We start from the raw sequence: 20336 nt of genomic DNA on the forward strand, positions 1-20336 counted from the left end.
ACTAATGATGTATTTTGAGTTTGCACGTGGGTGGGTGTGTGTAATTGTTACCGTTCTGTGTCCATCATCCGTTATTTCCACCACTTTAATCAAACCACTCTTCTTTAAAACATGATATTGTGATTTTATTTCACATGTCTTTGCGTTTCTCGTCGCCTCTCGTATTGAGCTATTTGGTCCGCACACACGACTCACTGCCAATCACACGCGCTCACATCATTCTCTTTCTTGGAAACCTGTTAACTGCACTCACCAGTTTGAGCACTGCAATTATTTCTCACATACAATCAAATGGATTTCCCCACACATTTCGCGTCAGTCATGTGCGTGGCATATTATTCTTTTCTGCGCGGCCGCGGCATCAGAAGTGCACGACCGCGCACGCGCGCAGCTTAGAGGGAACGTGATTCTTATGTTTATATATTTTGTACGTCGAATAAATTATTAATTATTATTGTTCCGCGTAGTTTGAAGATAAACATTTTTAAATATTTATCCCGGATATATATTTTTTTTAATCAGGAAGGGGGTGGGGGGTCAAAGCATTTTTTGGGAGGGTCTTGAGACCCCCCAAGACCCCCCCTGGCGCCGCCTCTGCCCCTAAGTGAAAGTAAATGGGGACCATGGCTGTACAAATCTAAATTTCAGTGAATATTTTAGTCTGTTTAAAGCACTTTAGAAAATATGATTTCAGAAGCCTTAGGAACTTTTTTTGCCCTTTTGGAGGCGTGAGTGAAAGTACCTGGTCCCCAATCACTGTCATTGTACAAAAGAGGGCAGCTCAGACATTTGGCAAAAAAAAGTCTGTTCCAAATAACACAGAAAGTCATACAGATGTGGAATCACATGAGTAATCACATTGGGTAAGCACCGACAATCTTCATTTCTGAACAACAGTACCGGTAGTATCGTTTGACTAATCTCCATAATATGTCAGTTGGCATTTGGTGAAAGCTTCATCCTTGTGTATTTTGTGATGGTAAGTAAACTTGTGATGAAAAATGAGTGCAGCACATCAACTGTGCTTGCTAAATACAAAATGTTACCTCACTAGCATGTGTGACTTATAAAGAAATGTCAGTTCTACAGGGAACAAAATGATGCTGTTGATTCGTAACAACAAATATGTGCATACAAGACAGTCCTTGTGTGAGAACAGACCTCAGACTGCAAAGCTAAAGTGATTGCAGGTGTTTGCGTTTTTGTTGTGGGACTGAAAATGCCAAAGCGTCCTCCTCCTCCCATCTAACTGAATCCCTGGGGCAGTGGCAGCAACCGCTTCAGAGCAGAGCATGTTTGGGGTCCTTCATTGACACATGCACAGGGAGTCTTTAATCCCCCCGGGTCCTGCTGCGGACCCCCCTGCATCTCTGCCTGGCAGACAGCTGATAATGGCCTCTAATCTAGCCCACTTCAGACACATGTTTTTGCCCTGATGTGCCTTTAATGTGTTTTTTTGTATAACATTTGTATAACAACCATCTCTGAACTCGGCACACTCCCTGTTGCTGCCTCTCCAGTCGAAACCCTCCCGAAACGAACATCCAGAACGAAAATGTAGGATTCCGCTAAACGACAGTCTGAAGGTATGGTAACATTTACCATTATCCGGCAAATTTTGAGGGCAAAATCTAGTAAATTTCCACATGAATGGGAATTCCAGGTGAAAGATTTTCCCATGGGTTCAAGTTGGTCATCTGGATTCATTGACCTGGGGTGCGTTTCCCAAACAACGATGCAACTCTCTTCTTAACTACCATGGTACGATGCATCATTGGAGAAACTAACTAGCCAGTCACAACTGTTTCCCAAAACCATAGTAACTTTGTTGCATATCCTCGTTGGAACCACGTTTGTTAGAACTGTTGTTGATGACGTCAAGCACTTTACAACACTTTAATTATTTTGACAAAATAAAAGACGTAAAATTAAATTTGTATATACACTCCTGGGCAAAAACACTGGCTAAACACTAAGCTTTTAAGTCTTAACCACAGATTATTGGTCAGGAAATTGGTAATAATTTAAGCAAATGCACTATTTTAACAGCCGTTGCCGTCTCAGAAAAACATCAAAGTCAGAATTAAGTTCTGGCAGAATATGGGAAGTTGATTGAGTGAGGAATCACAATGAAGCACATGTTGCATTGTGATGCTCCAGAGCGTTGTCTTTGAAAATCTGGAGAGAAATTCAATAATAAATGAATCTCTAGCACAGTGAAGCATGGAGGAAGAGTGTCGTTGTGTGGGGAGCCTTTTTAGCTGCTGGTATTGGTGAGATACTTCACTGTCAAAAGTCATTTAATGCTTTGGAGTACAGGAGAATACTGCAGGATGGCTTGTTTCCCACAAATGAAAAGTTGTGATCTAAAGAGGAATGATCAGATGTTATTTTTTCATCAAGAAAACGCTCCGGCCTAAATGGCAAAGACAACCAAGAAGTGGCTTGAAAACAAGTCCATCTGGCTCATGTTTTGGCCTGGTCAGAGTCCAGATTTGAACCCTGTACTACACAGCATGTTAGCTTGCTTATTTTACTAAGAACATGATCTGTATAAGTTAACGTCATACTTACCAGAAACTATGCTTCTAACCACAGGTGAGAGCTGTAGTTCCAACCAAAAAATATCCTAATCATTCTTGTATCTGACTCCGAGTAGGCTATTCAATTTATTATGTCTGTTGTGATGTTAAATAAAGCATTTAAAACTGATATTTCAACATGTCAGCGGGAAATTTACGGACACATATTATCCTCTCATGCCGTTACAGATGCAGCTTTTTGACAGTACTTCTGCACGAGATAAAAACACATTTTTATAATTTCTTGGGTCAAGAAAGAGTCGGAATCTGCGATATAGGCTATGTCCTCCTACCAGTGCTCTCTGTCTGGATGCATGTAAATTCACAGTAAGGATGCTTTCCTGTCAAATAGCCTATCACATAAGTGAATTTCTAATAAGCCCAAAGAACGCTGGTTAATGTGTTTTACATGCCGGGAGAAACCAGGGTAAGGGGCATAAATCTAGCCGAGTCGATCGGTTTATACTTAAACTTAACTTGACTCCGATAAAGGAAAAGGGGTTAATCTGGTTAAGACGGTATAGCAACTTTCTTAATTTACTGGCTTAATATTTCTCTTGTGGAACTATATTAATGATTGTGAAAAAAATTAATATTTCTTGTTAAACAAGTTGTTTTTTTAAGTGTTTGACGCTGCTTTCGATTTTCACAGATGGCAGATTTGTGATGTGTTTGTGAACTAAAGACTGTTATTAGGTCTATATAATTTTTGTGATATTATTAATAATATTTTGTAATCGTTTTGTTTTTAGTGTTATTAGTGTCATTAAATGTTTTGTTAATGTGCTATGGAAACAAAATGCTGACGAACAACAATGCCATTTTCATCTTGACTCAAATAACTGTAGCCTTTAAGAATGATGCGTCTGTTATAACAAGCACTTTTGACAATTTCTGAATGGATCACCTTGCAAATCAATTTTGATGTAGGCTAGTTTTGTAGTCTGTTTTAAAAACATTTTCTTTGAGTTCTCATAAGGCAAATTAATTGGAGGTCCTAATATAGCCTTATAATAATAATAATTTAAATGGGAAAACAAGCCAATTATCGTATTGATATCGTCAAAGGCATCAGCCATCAGCGATATCTATGAATATCGTCGATACACGATACTATCAACACAACCCTACTTTTCACCCTCTAAATTTTGCTAAAATTGCGACTGCAGCTTGACAGGGAATGAGAATTGGTTGCATTAGAGTTTAAAAGCTTTACATTGATTACCGCTTTCACGTAAATGGAGGGAAAATCATTTCATATCGCAATATTTTCTCCAGCAGACCACGTCCTCGTGTCAGGCATTTAATTGCATGAAGCCAAAAATATTTCGGTAGCCATGAAATGAGACAAATTTGATAACACCTAAGGCCAAAGCACTGTTTATTATTTTATGAGCTCTTATTTTCAGACCTTGTTTGTTTTCAATATTTCATTTCCTGTTCCCTTCTGTAACCTGCTTGTGTAGGGTACAGCGTGAAGGCCATTTCCTTTGTTTTCAGGGAAAGTTAATTTGAAGGAAAACAAGCCAATGCCTTCAAATTACAGCCTGCAGCGCCTCATACCTCCCAATTTGAAGCTCTATAATTAGCATAAGTAATGACATTTAGAAGCTTTCATTGGTGTGGATAATGAGCAGATGGTCCTCCTCAGAGGAGAGCAGATTTGTTTCTGTTCCCAGAGCAGAGCTGGGGGAAAATGGCACTGATTCTGCATGCACGAGACACTGCTCTGAGACCAGCCTCCACTAACAGCTGCCAATGACGTTACATCGAGCTTTGTCTGCGCATCTTCCGTTTCGATGGCCGAAATATCTGGGCTTCTGCAGAACTGGCTGCAAGTTTCTTGGAGGAAAATCCTGCTAAACTGACTCGGGACGGCGTGGTGACATTGAATCGCTCTAAGCTCTCGGATGGAATGTTCCGCGAGCTTGCGGTGGTGAGAATGGATCTGTGTGTATTTGTGTGTGTATAGATGTGTACGTACACACTGCTGTCGGTCAGGGAGAGAGTGTCTGCATCACTGGACATGCTCTGCTGCTCGCTGTCATTGGCACTGGTGGCAGGAGCCAGCGCATAGCCGGTGTTCACGTAGTACGGATTGACTGGCTCCCTCCATGACGCGTGTCTGTTGATGAGAAATGGGACAGAGGAGATTCCTGTTAAACACGTGATGAAGAAAACAATACTGGTCATTTCAGTGAAACAACACATTCCATTCATTCATTTCTAAGTATCAGACATAACGGCATATGAGGGATGCTCAGCTGATTGTAATCGGTGGATAATCACTTTCTATGGCTTGATTGTTGGTTTCTCAACTTGACCAGTAAGATCACATTTCAATAATGCAATAGACACCAGCCTGCTTTACGAATTCAGCAACACCTTCCAGGGGGCAACAAATAACAGAGGTAATAATATTACCATCAACATCAACCAAATGAAAAGGCAAGGAATGTAAATTCAATATACAATCTTTAGACATTAAATAAAATTGGGTAAATATAATAAAAGTAAGGAACAAATGACAACAACTAAAAAGGTACTGTCAATCATGACCACAATGAATAATAAATAAATAAAGCTCTCACACAAGTAATAAGCCAATGAGTTACTTATCAATTTAATTATTTTTTAAATTTCGCGTGGGCTTATTTGTTCTTTTTAGGCCTGTTACATTTTTTTTTTTACATTTATCAGCCAATATTTGGCATATTTTAAATATTACAATCAGCCAATAATTTCTTCTGTTTGGCCGATGTGTCGGAAGCGGGACTTTTATTTTGACGATGCTGAGAACGCTAGCGCTCCCATTGTCAGTCTTCCTTAGTGATGACCTGTTTAACAGTTTTGTCTAATAGATATGATAGATAGAACTGTTAAACAAAGAAAGTAAACTATATACGAAAAGGTGTTTTAGTGTTTGCTTTTATAGTATTGGTAACAGAAAGGCAAACATCATAATTCTTTTTCATTTAACATCAGCATTCAACAAGTACGCATTTATTTCATTTAAACAAATCTTTAAATATCTAGCCTAATTAACATTTCATTTCACAAACCTTGTAGATTTAGTCCAATAAGAGCTGTCAGATATTCTGAACAAGTGTGCAATTTGTGTGATTTACATTGTGCTGTATGTAAAGTGTTACCTTGTCTTTATTTGAAAAAAATATGATTCCCAGTCCACACAAACTTTATTAGCCAGATTACCCTACTGAGTGCCCTGTTGGTTACAGTGTTTACTTATTTGTTATTGTATATATATAAAAAAAAAAGAATAAAAAGTCTTTATTTGTGAAAAATACTGTAATATGATTACAGAATCAAGAAGTTGCCATCTAAAGTCAGTTTGAAAATGAATTAAAAAGAAATCTTTAAATGAAACAATTATTTCCAATTTATTAAATATTAATTCAAATGAATATAGTGTATAGTATATACACACACAGATGTATACATGTGTATATCGCTGAAAAACAATTAACTAGATTAATCTCAAATTTTTTCTGTGATTAATCGCAATTTAAAAACACTTACGTTTTTATATATTTTATAATGTAATAATTTTACCATTAAATCTCCAAATTAATGTAGAAACAACATAAAGACAGTGTAGTTTAAATACTTGTTTAATGGCATCTTTTTATGAATGAAGGCCAGTCTCACTGATACTAAAATTATTTTGTCCCAATTTTAAACAATCATAGCCATTCAACATTACAGTGTAATTGAACGCTATACATTTTATTTTTAACATTAGGCTTAAAAAAATAAAACTATTAAATTAAGTGAACTTAAAACAATCCTCACATAAACCCATAATAAATGTTATATTTACTTGTGTAGGAAATATTGAAAAGTTATCAAACATTCTGCACTGCATAAATTATAAATTAAATATAGTTGAATCCTTAAAGCTACAAAAAAGCATGCGTTTATTTTATTAATATATATACATATGCATGTGCAGGCTTTACATTATCTAAGATATCAGCAATCAAAAAATAATATTGGTTGACCACTAATTTAACCAACAGCTTGTTTTAACTAACTAATTTATATATATATATTTATATAATATAGCTGTATATTAAATAAGTGTCTGTAAGCAGAGAGCTTACAAAAACATGTTATGAGGGAGATATAACAAACAAACAAATAAGGATTGGTATCAGACTAAACAAAACAAATGTGTCAGCGCCTCATACCTCCCAATTTGAAGCTGACACAAATGTGTCAACATACAAAAATGTCTTAGACAAAATGTTCATAAAGACAGCACCGTGCCACCCTACCAGATCGGCCTTATTCTTGAAGATAAAAGTCTTTAACAAAAGGACTTGCCTTCTATTAATAATGGCAAACAGCTCATCAAGAGTTTCATCATCTAATTAACCTTAAACATTTTCAAAATTAAGTTTCAGCTGGGTGGAGGCAACATGCAGACAATCAAATTCTCAGAAAACCAAATTATCTTGCAATTAGTTAAAACCGACAAAGAAGAATAACATGCCACACAGGTGAGGACGCCATCTTGCCATGCGAAAAATGCAGCATGAATAAGAGTAACACTGTTTAAATGCTCTTAAAATATTGCCTGGTTAATGCCTGTTCTCTATAGCTACAGGGTTTCTGCACATTTTCCATTTCAAAATTCCATACTTTTCCAGACTCAAATTTTCCAAACCTCTCTGTAGATTTTTCAGATCACATTTCCTCACAGAATCATCTTTTAAAGAACAATTCTCCAAAGAGTAGTATGACTCCTGAGCAATAATCCTTCTCTTCTGAAATGGTCACATTTATGCATTTTGGCAGATCAGTGCTGCAAACTGCGACCATTTTTCTTGCCGGTGCGACTACATTTTGTTAAAGGTCGCATTGGTCTGGTGCCACCGCCACTAGGGTTGTAGCGGTATGAGATTTTCACGGTATGATAATAGTCTCAGAATGACGGTATACGGTGTTAAACGATCATTAGTATTATAATCATCAGCTACAATGACCCTTAAATGAATGAAAACTGATAGGGTTTTTTGGTTGAACATATGGTTTATTAAAACAAACTTTTTTAATGGAAAAAAAAACTTATGGAAGTATGAGTCTACCTTTTGAAAAAATAAAGCTGCATATCTCCCATTTGAACAAACATGTCTAAGCAATTGAATTCATAAAACCTTAACTTATTTTTATTCTTAATTTATTAATTATTATTTAAGATAATTATAAGATAATAGTCTTATGAAATGTATTTTATTTCCTTGTTTTGGTTGTCTGATATAATGTCTGGATTCTATGATTTTATACAAATATATTATTGAAAATGCAAACCGATGAAATGTAACAACTTTTGTTAGTCTGCAGACACAACAGAGGTTTACTAAATTAAAACAGACAAAAAACTATTATTTCTTAAATAATGTTTAAATAAACTTTATTATTATTGTTGTTATAACTTTACGTTGGCTACATTCTATTGTACAATAGTAATATATTTCAGTCGTTATTTCTTTAAGTCAAACCAAACTTTTATTTTGACAGGTTGTACTAAACTCCTATGAGTTTCAGTCAGAGTGTATTTGACGAGGATTCTTTTAAATAAAATGATGAAATGCTCATTTAATTCTCTCAGAGCAGCTCTGGATATGTTTGTGTGTTCACGTCCTCATATAGTGAGTGAGACGGCAGACGCTTTAAACACCATGAGCATCACACATACGGTCCTCGAGTATGTACTAGGCGAAACGGCGCTGCTCTTTCACGCAGACATGCAGAACAAGCAAAATATAGATTTACAGTATATAACAGTTTTTTGCGATGTATATTAATAGACACACTTATAAAGCGATTTGATTTATTGCACAGCTATATTTTAGATTTATTCATACATTTATCAAATCACGCATTTTACGTTAAATCTGCGTTACATTGTAAATTCCCTCAGCAACACGAATATAATACGGCCTTAAAGGTGAACTATGCAGGTTTTTTACCTCAACCGAACAGCTTCGGAGTCATTGGAATGGTTATATTACTCTTTTCGGGTTGAATGGTGGTCGTTTCGCACCCCCCTATCGCATGTGAGCGGAAAAAACACAATTGCAACTTTGAGCCGGCGGCCCGCCGGCCGCAGCATCAGGAAGTGTCGCGTGATATCAGGTCTCGCGATGTAACGACTTGCTTTACGGCAAAAAAGATCTGATAAAATTCTGATAAAATAAACATCAAACAGAAATAACCCGGCGGCGTATACATGTGGTGTTCGAGGCGCACATACAAAACAGACTGCCGACAGTTAAACAGGGCGCGCAGCTCTTAAAGGGGCCACACCTTATTTCAACTCGTTACAGCTTCCATCCTACTGAACAGGTACCGGTGTACAGGGGGAGGGGATCCGGCCGTGAGTGCGAGCCATCTCTGCGTGAGTGCTATTTACGACAGTACAAGTACTCCACAGCGACTCTAGGGGTCGCTGTTTGACAAAAACGGAATTCCTGCATAGTTCTAAATGGAACTTAATCTGCACGGAGGGATGGTGTTGGCGAATATGGGAGAACATGTTCGACGTATTTCCTCCTTTTGCAGCCACTCTTCATCCACATTTCTGGACACAACTGGATCTGGATATCCATCTTCAAGGAAAACCGTGGATAAGCAAATGTTCACGATATGATAATCGTACATGTAAATAACGTGATAAACCGCCATACCGTTACAACCCTAACCACCACATTGCCCAACTGATAAGAGCTGTCATTTTTGTTGCATATAAGAAACAATCAAATGCCAAACGAAAGAAAGCAGAACAAAACCACGCTGCTCATTTGAGCTATGCAGCGCGAGCTCAGAACAGGTTTACTCGTGGGCCGATCTCGATGACGTGACGACGTTACTACGCAGCGCTGGGAGATCCAGTGAGAAAGTGTTTGAATTAAACGGAGTATTAACATCTCAGCGAGATCTAGTGAGGAGCATTCAAATTCTCTGTTATACACCACAGATATCAGATCAAATAGCGCTGGCGTGGAAACCAGGAGAAACATTGTGGCATGAATTAACTAGTTACAGAAGGCTTTTCAATCCACAAGTCGCCAACATTCACCATGGATTTAATGTAGTAACGCTAACTGTAACTATTGCGGCAGAAAGTCGAATGTTTTTACATTATACATCTCAGGCTTCAAACATTTTTTTTTTTGAGAATGAAATTCAAGCAATTCAAGGACTTACAAGAGCTTCACACTTTTTTCCAACACTTCAAAGCTCTAAATTAAATTTAAGCTCTATTATTCAATTTAAATTTTATTTTTAATATGATGACCAAAATCATAATTCAACCTTCAAAGATTGTCCCCAAACTAAAAGTCTAAAAGTTAAGATGTAGGAAAACTAACGCTTGGTGGCAAGACATGAAATTACCACTATAGCCAGTATTGTTTCAAATAGCTTGAAATAAGATTGGAATCACTTCAAAAAGAAAAAGAAAATGTGCAGCGCAAGCCTTTTTATATAGGCTACATACAATTATAATGAGAGCACTACAACTGTAAAACAATGTTGTGTATTCTTTGTACCTTCATGACTAGCACAGTCAAGTTCACTTGTGCATTCACAGCCTTTTGTGCAATTGTAAGTTGTAATGTTTATTTTGTGTATACACGATTTCTTATATAGGATCCATTTGGTTAAGTTAATTAACGTGGTAATAAAGCACTTTAGTTTACCGGTGATCATGTGTAGTTTCAGCGCATGCAGCTCAGACAGCAATGCAAGACATTAATAACTGTGATTAGGTCTGTCATAAATCACAACATTATAATGAGATCACTATTATAATAAAACGCTGTGAATTATTTGGGTTTAGTTATGTTTTAGTGTGTTGTTACGGGAAGAGCGCATCCACAGGAGGAGATACACATTCTGACTAGCACGTACCTTCAAGTTCAATTGTGCATACGCGTCATTTTGTGCTGATATAAGTTGTATGTTTATGTTAAATATCGAATTAATCTCATATAGGATCCATTTCGTTGAGTTAGGGTGTGTTCACACTTGTAGTTCGGTTCGCTTGGTTCATTTGGTCCAGACCAAAAAAAACAAAAAAAAACTTTGTCCTAGTCCGCTTCAGAGTTCACATTGGCATTTTTAACAAATTTTTATTTCCATTAAAAAAAAAAAAAGATTAAAAGGACGGTGGGTGACATTGCCACGGTGTGCAAGTGATGTAACCGGCGTTGCGGCTGAACACTGGCAACACCGACTATCGCAGCAAGCCTTAAACCTGGTAGAACTGCCAGTCCGGAGAATGTTGTGAAGCATTTTTAGCTGTGCAGAAAAACTGCGAGCCAAGCGAGTTTTACGTCATCTGATCGGCCTTCATAGAGACCACCGATCAAACTATATAAAGCTATTATCGGCCAATAACAATCAGAGCCCGACCTTAGTTTTATTAATTCAACTGATTGAACACCGTTTTTGATTATTAAAATGATTGAACATTAAAACTACCATAAAAAAGGAAAACAGATTTGAAAAAAAAGTTAATGATTTCATAGGTCCCTTTTTCAGTAAATATCAGTAAAAGTTTTAATAAATATTATTTAATGGTTCTTTTTATTACTGACTGTTTACTCAAACAATGTTTATTTAATTGAGAAAAACCTGGCTATGCGCCATTGTTTTCTTTTTTTTTTTTTTTATATTTCACTTTTAAAACAAACAAGTGTGTTCAAAAGCACATTTCCTTTTTGCTGAAGCATTGAAAATGTCATACGAAAGAATATAAAACTCTATTCCCTTACATCATTTTAATATTAATGACAGCATTCTCTGCTCAGACTGAATTTCCCCAGCTAATATACATCATGCCAACTGAGGAATGAATCCAGGATGGCCAATATGAGCATGACAGAGATGATGTAAATAACAGCAATGTAAAAATGTAGTCAACCATGCAATACGGATTCCTTCTTGGAAGAACAGGTATGACAGAGATTAAAATGCTTCTCTAATTATTCAGCCCGCATGTAATTTTAAAGCAACCACAAAAGGAGCAGGAGGATGTGTTTTGAAATGTACCAGACGATATTATTTCAGAATATGGCATTCTCACTGTGTGTATATAAGAGCGATACAAGGCTTGTTTATTGTGTGGCACTTGGGAACAGCTAGGCACTGCTTGAACCTCTCACAAAACGAGACAGAAACATCCCTTTATGACCAGCCTAAGCAGAGGGGCAGAAAGAAACAGACAGAGGCAGATAGAACAGGAAAAATGGAGAATATGAGAAGGGAGGGGGAGAAGAGAGGGAGAGGGAAAAAGAGAGAGAGAGACCCAGGCTCTCTGCAGTCTCCAGTGATTATCCCTCGCTCTCAACCCATCCACAGTCTTCTAATGATTCAAGCAGCAGCAATGTCAATATTCACCGTATAAGAGATACCCAGAAGCCTTCAGAGACGATCCCGAGCCTTCAGCAGCTCTCTCCACATGCCCAGCATTCCCCATTCCATTTGATTCTCCACAAAACAAAGGCTCTAAAACAGGCAGGGGGCATTTGGAATCTCTGTATCATTACTGCGATTCAAAACGAATCGATCTGCTTTCTCTTCCCCTCAATAACATACACATGCCAACATCCAACTGAGCGAACACATTAATTACTGTGACATCCCCAACAAAGGAAAAGCAAGCTCTAAGGTAAAAAATAAAGAGCACAGGCACATTAGGATTTAACTGGCTCCCCTCGCAGCCCATTACCACTTAAAAATCCTTGCATCCAAAGCCAACTTCACTGGGACAAAAGCACGATGCTCATTTGAAAGGAGCCATTACCTGGGTACAGGTTACATTGCTGTGCCTAAGATTTGTGCACCTCCCCACACTCAGAATAATTATGAGCTCTTTGTCATCCCATTTTACATGTGATCACACAGACTCCAGACTCCTACAGATTAAACCCTCAAAGGCAGATCTGCGCTCAAGAGCACAGGTAAAAGAGAGAGGCTGAGATTCAGATTACACTTTCCCTCTTAGAGAGCCAAGTATGACACAAATGAAAGAAATCACTGACCGGCTAATAAACAACTGTCTTTGAGACAGGCACTAACCTGGACAAAAATTACAATCATAGTAAAACAACTTGAAAACACTAACACATGGAGAGACGGCTTGATATTCCACTTGACATTAGATGCAGTCAGAGTGAAATCCGATTCATCAATTAACAAGAACTAACATCTTACTTATGACCATATTAATCCTAAATGCAAGATAATTACAATTAGATTTACTATTAGGGATTCATAGATACTAAATTCTGGCCAATCCGACACTTAACATAACTTAAAGGTGCAGTATGTAATATTAACAGCTAAAGGTTGAAATAGGTAATGCAGGCCCCGCCCCCTCCTCACACGGGTAGCCAGATTGAGGACAAGCAAAAGCGACGAACCTTACACTAAGTTGATCAGCTAATGTATACGTTTACATTGTTTATATTGCTGAGGCTTTATAGGTCGGGTAGAATTTGCGATCTCTGACCCAGCTCATTTACTGGCTTTCATGGCTGCAGTACACTGTATTTTCCACCAACTGGCAACCTGGGGTGTCAAAATACTACTGGGTAAATTGGTAGTGGACGGGATCACACAGATCATAACAAAAGCAGACATCCCAAAGAAGATTGGAATTTCAAAATAGAATAATTGGCTGTAACATTATTTTTCAGATAAACAATTATTTGAACTTAGTATATTTGCAGAGATTTGGGAAACATATGGTGATTTTATGCTTTAGTACAGTCAAAAAAAATAACATACAGCACCTTTAAAATACCATGTTTTGGCATCAAAAGTCACACAGGTGTGTTTAACTTATTTGGCAGCAAAATCTTTTGAATTGAAAATGTAAGTGTTCAGAACTCAATATATTTAAATTGTTATTATTAAGTAGTATTATTATTACTTCCAAGCTTTATAATGGGAGTGAATGGGGATTGAGATTTTGAAGCCCAAAAAAAGTGCATTAATCCGTCATAAAAGTAATCCATACGGCTCCAGGGGGTTAAAAAAAGGCCTTCTGAAGCGAAGCCATGCGGTTTTTTCAGAAAAATATCCTTATTCAGAAATTTATAAACTATAAATCACAGGCTTCCGGTAACGGCCGTATGCGAGTCAAGTTCTGGAGGAAGAGTGACCTCTGACCCGACGTAGGATGTAGGAGTAGCGCAAGCTTAGGTGAGGGTAGACGCCTCTTGTGGTTCAATCAAATAGGGCTGGCAAACAAACTCAAGCTCTTCTTTTATATCGAAATCCTCCGACATTTCTCTTTAAAAATTCTTGTTTTAGACTTCTAATTTGTGACCAGTGTTTTGTTTTGATCTATCCTCTGCGCTTCTGCATTCGTCATACATTGGGTCATACATTAAAGTTTATAAATGTATAAATATATATACAAATTTTTTTTTTTTATTCATACGAAAACGCATCGTTTCGCTTCTGAAGCCCTTTATGAACCCCCTGTAATCGTATGGATTACTTTTATAATGGATGAATGCACTTTTTGGGGCTTCAAAATCTCAGGTACCATTCACTCCCATTACAAAGTTTGGTAGAGCCTGGATATTTTTTTTATATATCTCCGATTGTGTTTGGCTGAACAAAGAAAGTCATATTACACCTAGGATGGCTTGAGGGTGAGCAAAAGCAAATTATTGGATAATTTTCATTTTGGGGTGAACCAACCCTTTAATATGCTGTTAAATCACTATTTTATTCAAGTTTGGCTATGAAATGCAATGAAACCTTAATAAAGCTGTTGATGTGTGAAGTAGTAACTTGTTTTAAGGATTTATTGCTTGTTCAATATAGTAAAATCAAGTATTCCTACGTCAGTGCAAGACATCAGAAACAGAAGTGAAAAAATAAATATGTTTTCATATTGAGTCCTGCTGGACCAAATTCCTCTTAAAATGTCTAGATTTATATTTCTATTTTGATCTTGGTATAGCCGAGGAATTATTTCTAGAGTTAAAGATGCACATTACAAACAATCGCTGTGGCCTTATTACCAAACTTATTACTAAAGAAACTTCTGAATTCCCTCACTTCCTAGTTTTTGCCAGCAAATGAAAGACATATGACTCCTGCAAAATTTACACGCATGAAACCCTAAAGCATTTACCTAAAAGGCTATTTAAAAATAAACGCGATGTCTTTCTGTAATTCAAGCCAAATACTTCATGTAGGCCTAATGAAAAAATCATTTGAACACAGCCTCACAAATGCATTGCTCCCGCTAATTAAAAACACATCAGGTCCAGAGGCAATGGAACATACGTTGAGCTGGGTGGAGTGTAGAGGGAGTTTCTGCAGTTTAACAATATCAATCTGTCAGAGTCTTTCGTTTTGTCATGTTAAATTGTTTTTTTAAAAGTACCCTTTAACAACATCCAAAAATTAAAATGCAACACAAAGCCCTCCGAATGCTAAACATAAACTGTCGGGAGAAGATGCGAGTCAAGAGGAGGAAAGGAAGAAGATGCTGCAAAAACAATCTCAAAGAGAGGCGCATTTCCTTTCAGAACACTCCTGGGGATGTTTCTCATCTTTATACCTCACCTGAACATCTAAAGCTCTGAGGTTTTGGACAGAACAGGGTTACTGCACCATCAACAGATGTCAAGGTTTGTCTCAGACAGTTGAGAGAAAACTGGGTCAACGTCTAGGGGTAGATCTCCGCAATTTTCAATCTCTTTGCGGGAGAAGTGCCAGCAGTGAACACAGTGCAGTTGAGCACATCAGAGCAGCAGAGCACAATGTATGCTTGAGCATTTTACAGAGCCTAAATCAAGCTGTGTAAATCCTCCTCCTGCTCCTCCATGCCTGCTTAGAATTTAAGCTTTAGCTCCGAGAGGGGGAAAAACATGGTGTGCAAAATAAATCAAAAAAGATGGTTCGGTTCCTGGTAAAACGCCACTTTTGAAATTAATGTGGCATGTTACTAAGTTGTATCACATCTGCAAACAGACAACAGTATAACTATTTATTCTGACTGTTATGATTAATATTATCTATTGATGAGTTGGTGTCTTGTCTCACTTTGCTGTATCTTAGTCTGTTTTATAAAAGCAATAAGCTGCTCAAAGCTGTGCATTACAGTAAATGCATTTACATCAGTGGCTCTCAACCAGGGGCCCGGGTCCAAAAGGGCCTCAAGAGGCCTTAAAACGTATTTAAAATGAGACAAAAACCACCAAAAATCAAGACATTTCTTATTTTAATTCACCAAGGTTTAGTTTCCTTCTTTCTTTCTTGAAAAACCTATATGAGGTAGGTAGCCTAATTGTGAATGCGTTATAAAAATGTTACACACAAAGTGTGAGTTCTAGACTTCTAGTATAATTCTAGATTTCATGATTTCTAGTATAAGCCATCCATGGGCATTTTTATAATAGGATACACATTTTTCTAGTTATGCAAAGCTGCAAAATATTTTTATCAGGTAGAAAGACGGAAAAAAAAAGATGTAAAAAATCTTATTCTTAATCCTCATAAATCATGAACAGAAAAAAATGTGGCCTTTGAATATTGTTCTGGACAATGGGAGCCATGGAGTCAAAAATGTTGAGAAAACAGTTGGACTAAAATAATAATCTGTCTTTTTAAAATGTCATGCAAGCACTGCAGTCTGGCTGAAATCGCATCAACCCAGTAATTTTAAAGGGATCGTTCGCCCGAAAATGAAAATTGTGTCATCATTTACCCTCATTTCGTGAAAAAGCTGTATGAATTTCTTCTGTGGAACAAAAAATAAGATATTCTGAGGAATACTGGTAACCAAACGGTTTTGGTTACAATTGAAGGGACATTTCTCAAAATCTCTTCTTTTTTGTTCCAGAGTAGAAAGTCATACAGGTTTAGAATGACATGAGGGTGAGCAAATGACAGATTTTATTTTATTTTTTGAGCGAACTATCCCTCTAAGTCGGAATATCAGGGCTGGATAATGCTATTTTAGCTCAGCTCTGTCCAGCATGCATTCAAATTGTACTACAATTGACAATTTGGCATTTTGTGCATGCTCTAAAAGATAGAGGTCATATGGCAACATGCATAGCATCCATCAAATATTCAATTATGCAATGCATCATACGTATAGCTTGACTGCACAAAAACCTGCTGTAGCTTGATTATAACACCCATGTAAAAGTAAAAAAAAAATGTTTTACCATGGTAAAGCCTAAAACCAACCCATACCTGGAGTGCCTTGTTGCTTTGATATCTCATTGTGAAAGCACCTGTCGATATTTGCTTTTAAATCTAGGGCGGAAAGCTTTGTAATCTTCAGCAGAGGCTGTTCAAAGGCCCACATGCACCGCTTTCTATTCCAGCAGGACAAGGATTAAAGTATTTAGCAGTCACATCTCTAAATCCCATTTTGCTCATATGGAGGGACTCGAGGCTCTGATGCATCAAGTGATTTGCTGTAAATTTCACAGCACGGCTTAAAAAAAGAAAAAAAGCACGTCCTCCAGATTAAACGATGTTGGTGCGATGCACGATATGAACGAGAAAGATAAAAGAGCACAATGGGCCGTCACAACTGGTGGCGAGGAATGCCTCGGGAATGTCTGAGCACAAAAAAAAAAATGCATTGCAAAACAATACCTGAAGCATACATTCCAATACGCTTGTTCGCCGAGCAAACTATGGGTGGTGTGAGAGATAGAGATCTAAACATTCAGAAACACAACAAATCCATACGCGGCTATGGACTTCAAAGGGCATAAGATCAGATACATAAATCGTCCCTGAATGCATCTGTTAAATCTATACCTCAAAACTTTTTGGAGTGCACATTCTTTCTTTCTTGCAAAATATTCAATGCAGTTTCTTCTTTTGTGCACATTCTAAAGAGAATCCATGTTGTGGTTCTCCTGAAGAAACCTTTATTCTGCTCCAAAGCCTGCCATTCAAGAGACACCTGCATGGAGAACACAAAGAGCACCCACTTGCACCAACTCGCAGTAGGCAAAGACAACGCTGCGACCCAGTATCTGTCTTGCTACCTCAGTCGCAGCTACTTAGGGGTTTCTGCCTATACTGCATTCCTCTCATCTCCTGTGGAAGGCTGTGCTTAACTCAGATTCCCTTTTTATCTTTTTCTTCTGACTGCGATTGCACCGCGAGGGGGGGGGAAGGGGGATGGAAGAAGAGAGACAGGGTTTTCAAAGCTGCAGGGATTTACCTGTACTCACGGTTGTCCTGATATCTTTTACTGCTGGCCACCCGCTGAGGCACGGTTTCCATGAGAAGCTTCTGGGTCAGCCTGTTGCTGGGAGTGGGGTCGCTTTCAGAGTTCTGCTCCTGCTCCTGGTCGCACCTCCACTCCTCGTCTTCTTTCACAGTTGGCAAGTAGCCCGGCAGAATTTTGCCATTCCCTGACACCGAGCTCTGGTCACTGAACAGTTTGGGACTCTCTCCGCCCGTCCTAGTGTATTCCAAGTATATGTCGGACTTCAAAAACAAAGGGTAGGTGTTTTCCTCCATCATAGTCTGAATTTCGGTTTGAGCCTGGTCGAACATGGCGGGATCGATGTGAAGCTTCATCACGCAGTCTTTGATGAAGCTCTTGGTGGCGGGTTTGATCTGCCTCGACACGATCCCGTTGTTATCCAGGATGTACTTTTTGTAAATGGCTTTCGCGAGTTTCAGCATCTTCTCGTTGCCTTCGTTGTTCTCCTGCTTGCGGAAGCCGCTGCAGGCGAACCAGAAGTCCAGCATGTCGGCGCACTCCTCCTGTTTGAGGAAAGTCCTGAACAGGTGGATGCCGTCTTGGTCGTCCAAAAGCGAGTGCAAGGACTCGGCCCACTTCAGGTAGGGCGGCGTCGGGGAAGCGCTACCCTCTGGCTCGTAGCCCAGATCCAGGTCGGGTCTTCTGGGTGTAGCTATGGGGGCCTCGTTCTTGAGGCTCTCGCTCTTGGAGGAGTAAAAACTGTGGCTGTACTGTGGCCGTCCATCGCTGGACACCAGATCGCCCTCCTCCCCAGGGACCGGGGGTCTGGGGGCATCCTCAGTGAAGCTGCTGCCCGGGTCTGCTAGATAACACAAGTTCTCGTTTACGCTCATGCTCATAGTGTCCCTGCACCCTGTCCCAGTACAGCCCACAAGGCAGAAAGTTTATATCCAGACTTCTATTAATGCCACTGTGAAAGAATTCCTCCTATAAGAGAAGTAAAGAGAGAGAGAGAGGCATGGAAAAACATTCAATGAGGCTCGACATGGTCAGTTCAGCAAAGTAATACTGCTTGACGCAGAATACAGTGTAAAACCCTGTGTAAAATAGTGCTGCTAATGTCAAGAATGACAATTGACATAACTTCACCTTGAATTTGGGTACTTTATATCAACAATGAATCAAATTTCTATAATAAAAAGAAAGAGACCACAGTGTCATCAATAACTAAAATTGACTCGTATCATAGTGTGTTTTTGTGGATTGTATGTGAAAATATAAAGATGTATAACACTATGACCAACTGTTGCAGATGTATCAAGTAAAATTATCATTTTTGTATCATAATTGAGCTTATGAAATACTTGTCAATAAAAAGCTAATTCTGTGCATTGCATATAGCATTAAGATGAGGAAAGTAAAGGCAGTTACACTATTTTTAAAAGTGTCCTTGTTACAGTGTAAATAGTCACATATTGTACTTAGTATAGAGTTGGTTGCATGTCATATAATGGACAGTTTACAGTTATTACTATAGTAAGGAGGACGCTAAAATAAAGCGTTACCGTAGAAGACATGAACGTTAGAGATCCAAGTCAATAACACTGTAATAATGGCTCTAACTAACAGTACAGCTTTTAGACAATTTAAAACCGGTATCATCTAAGCTTAATTAAACACTCCAGTGCTCTACAACCTCTATCAAACTTGACGTGGCCTCAGGCATCTATCTTAAAGCTAAGATAGTGCAAAAGGGCAGCCATCATGGCACAAACAGTCCTGAACTCACCTGTGACACGATTTATGACACCAACCATAAATCCAACACTTTCAAGTTCCGACCTTAAAACCTGTGACTGCCTGCCAGCTACATTTCGTCTGATGTTCTTGATGAAGCCAGCTAAGGAGGAGAGAAACCTTGAGCTTCCCTAGTCAATAACTTTAACAGCGCGAACTTTAATGGCGATGAGCTAGCAGGCTAATCCAGCACAAGACGCGAATTTATAAACATTTTACGCACACAAATGCTGTTATTTGAAAACAAAGCCCCGGTAAACACCACGGGTGTAAACTGAAAGAGGCTACTAACGAGCTAGTCACAAAACAAGCTGTGATAACTTAAAAAAAACATAAATACGGCGAACATCCACCGCATCAAAGAACGTAACGCGCGAGGATAGGAAGTACGTGCGGCGCGAGACCTTCCCGAACAAGTGAGCATAGACGGTGAAAAACACTTTCACCATCTTTGAATGCACGAGCCGACATTTCTAGTGAGCTTGTTCTGCTGATCCACTCAACGGTTCAGACTCAACTAGTGTGAGAACACGTTGTCACCGCTAGCCATCTTTAACCACTAAAAACGCCAATATATCCGATTATCCCACTTATGCACGGGGGGGAAACGGCCATCTAAAAAGGGATAGCGTTCGCTCGCGCTGCGTTTTTCCTTCGCTGACGACATTACAACACCCCTTTTGCTGCCCTCGCGATCTGCTTTGAAGTGAGCCCCACAT

General features: G+C 38.5%; 1 protein-coding gene across 1 annotated transcript in view; it reads right to left on the bottom strand.

The window, feature by feature from the left end:
- axin1 (axin 1) overlaps nucleotides 1-20336 on the bottom strand; it is a 136554-nt gene that overhangs the window by 26845 nt on the left and 89373 nt on the right. The window contains exons 18-19 of the mRNA XM_056235637.1: nucleotides 17833-18707; nucleotides 4567-4707 (exon numbers count right to left, since the gene is read on the bottom strand). Coding sequence (XP_056091612.1) covers nucleotides 4567-4707; nucleotides 17833-18707 — 1016 coding nt within the window. The remainder of the gene's footprint in view (nucleotides 1-4566; nucleotides 4708-17832; nucleotides 18708-20336) is intronic.

This window comes from Rhinichthys klamathensis, unplaced genomic scaffold (genome assembly GCF_029890125.1).
Source record: "Rhinichthys klamathensis goyatoka isolate OS25496 unplaced genomic scaffold, OSU_Roscu_1.1 h1tg000425l_1, whole genome shotgun sequence".
Taxonomy (NCBI): domain Eukaryota; kingdom Metazoa; phylum Chordata; class Actinopteri; order Cypriniformes; family Leuciscidae; genus Rhinichthys; species Rhinichthys klamathensis.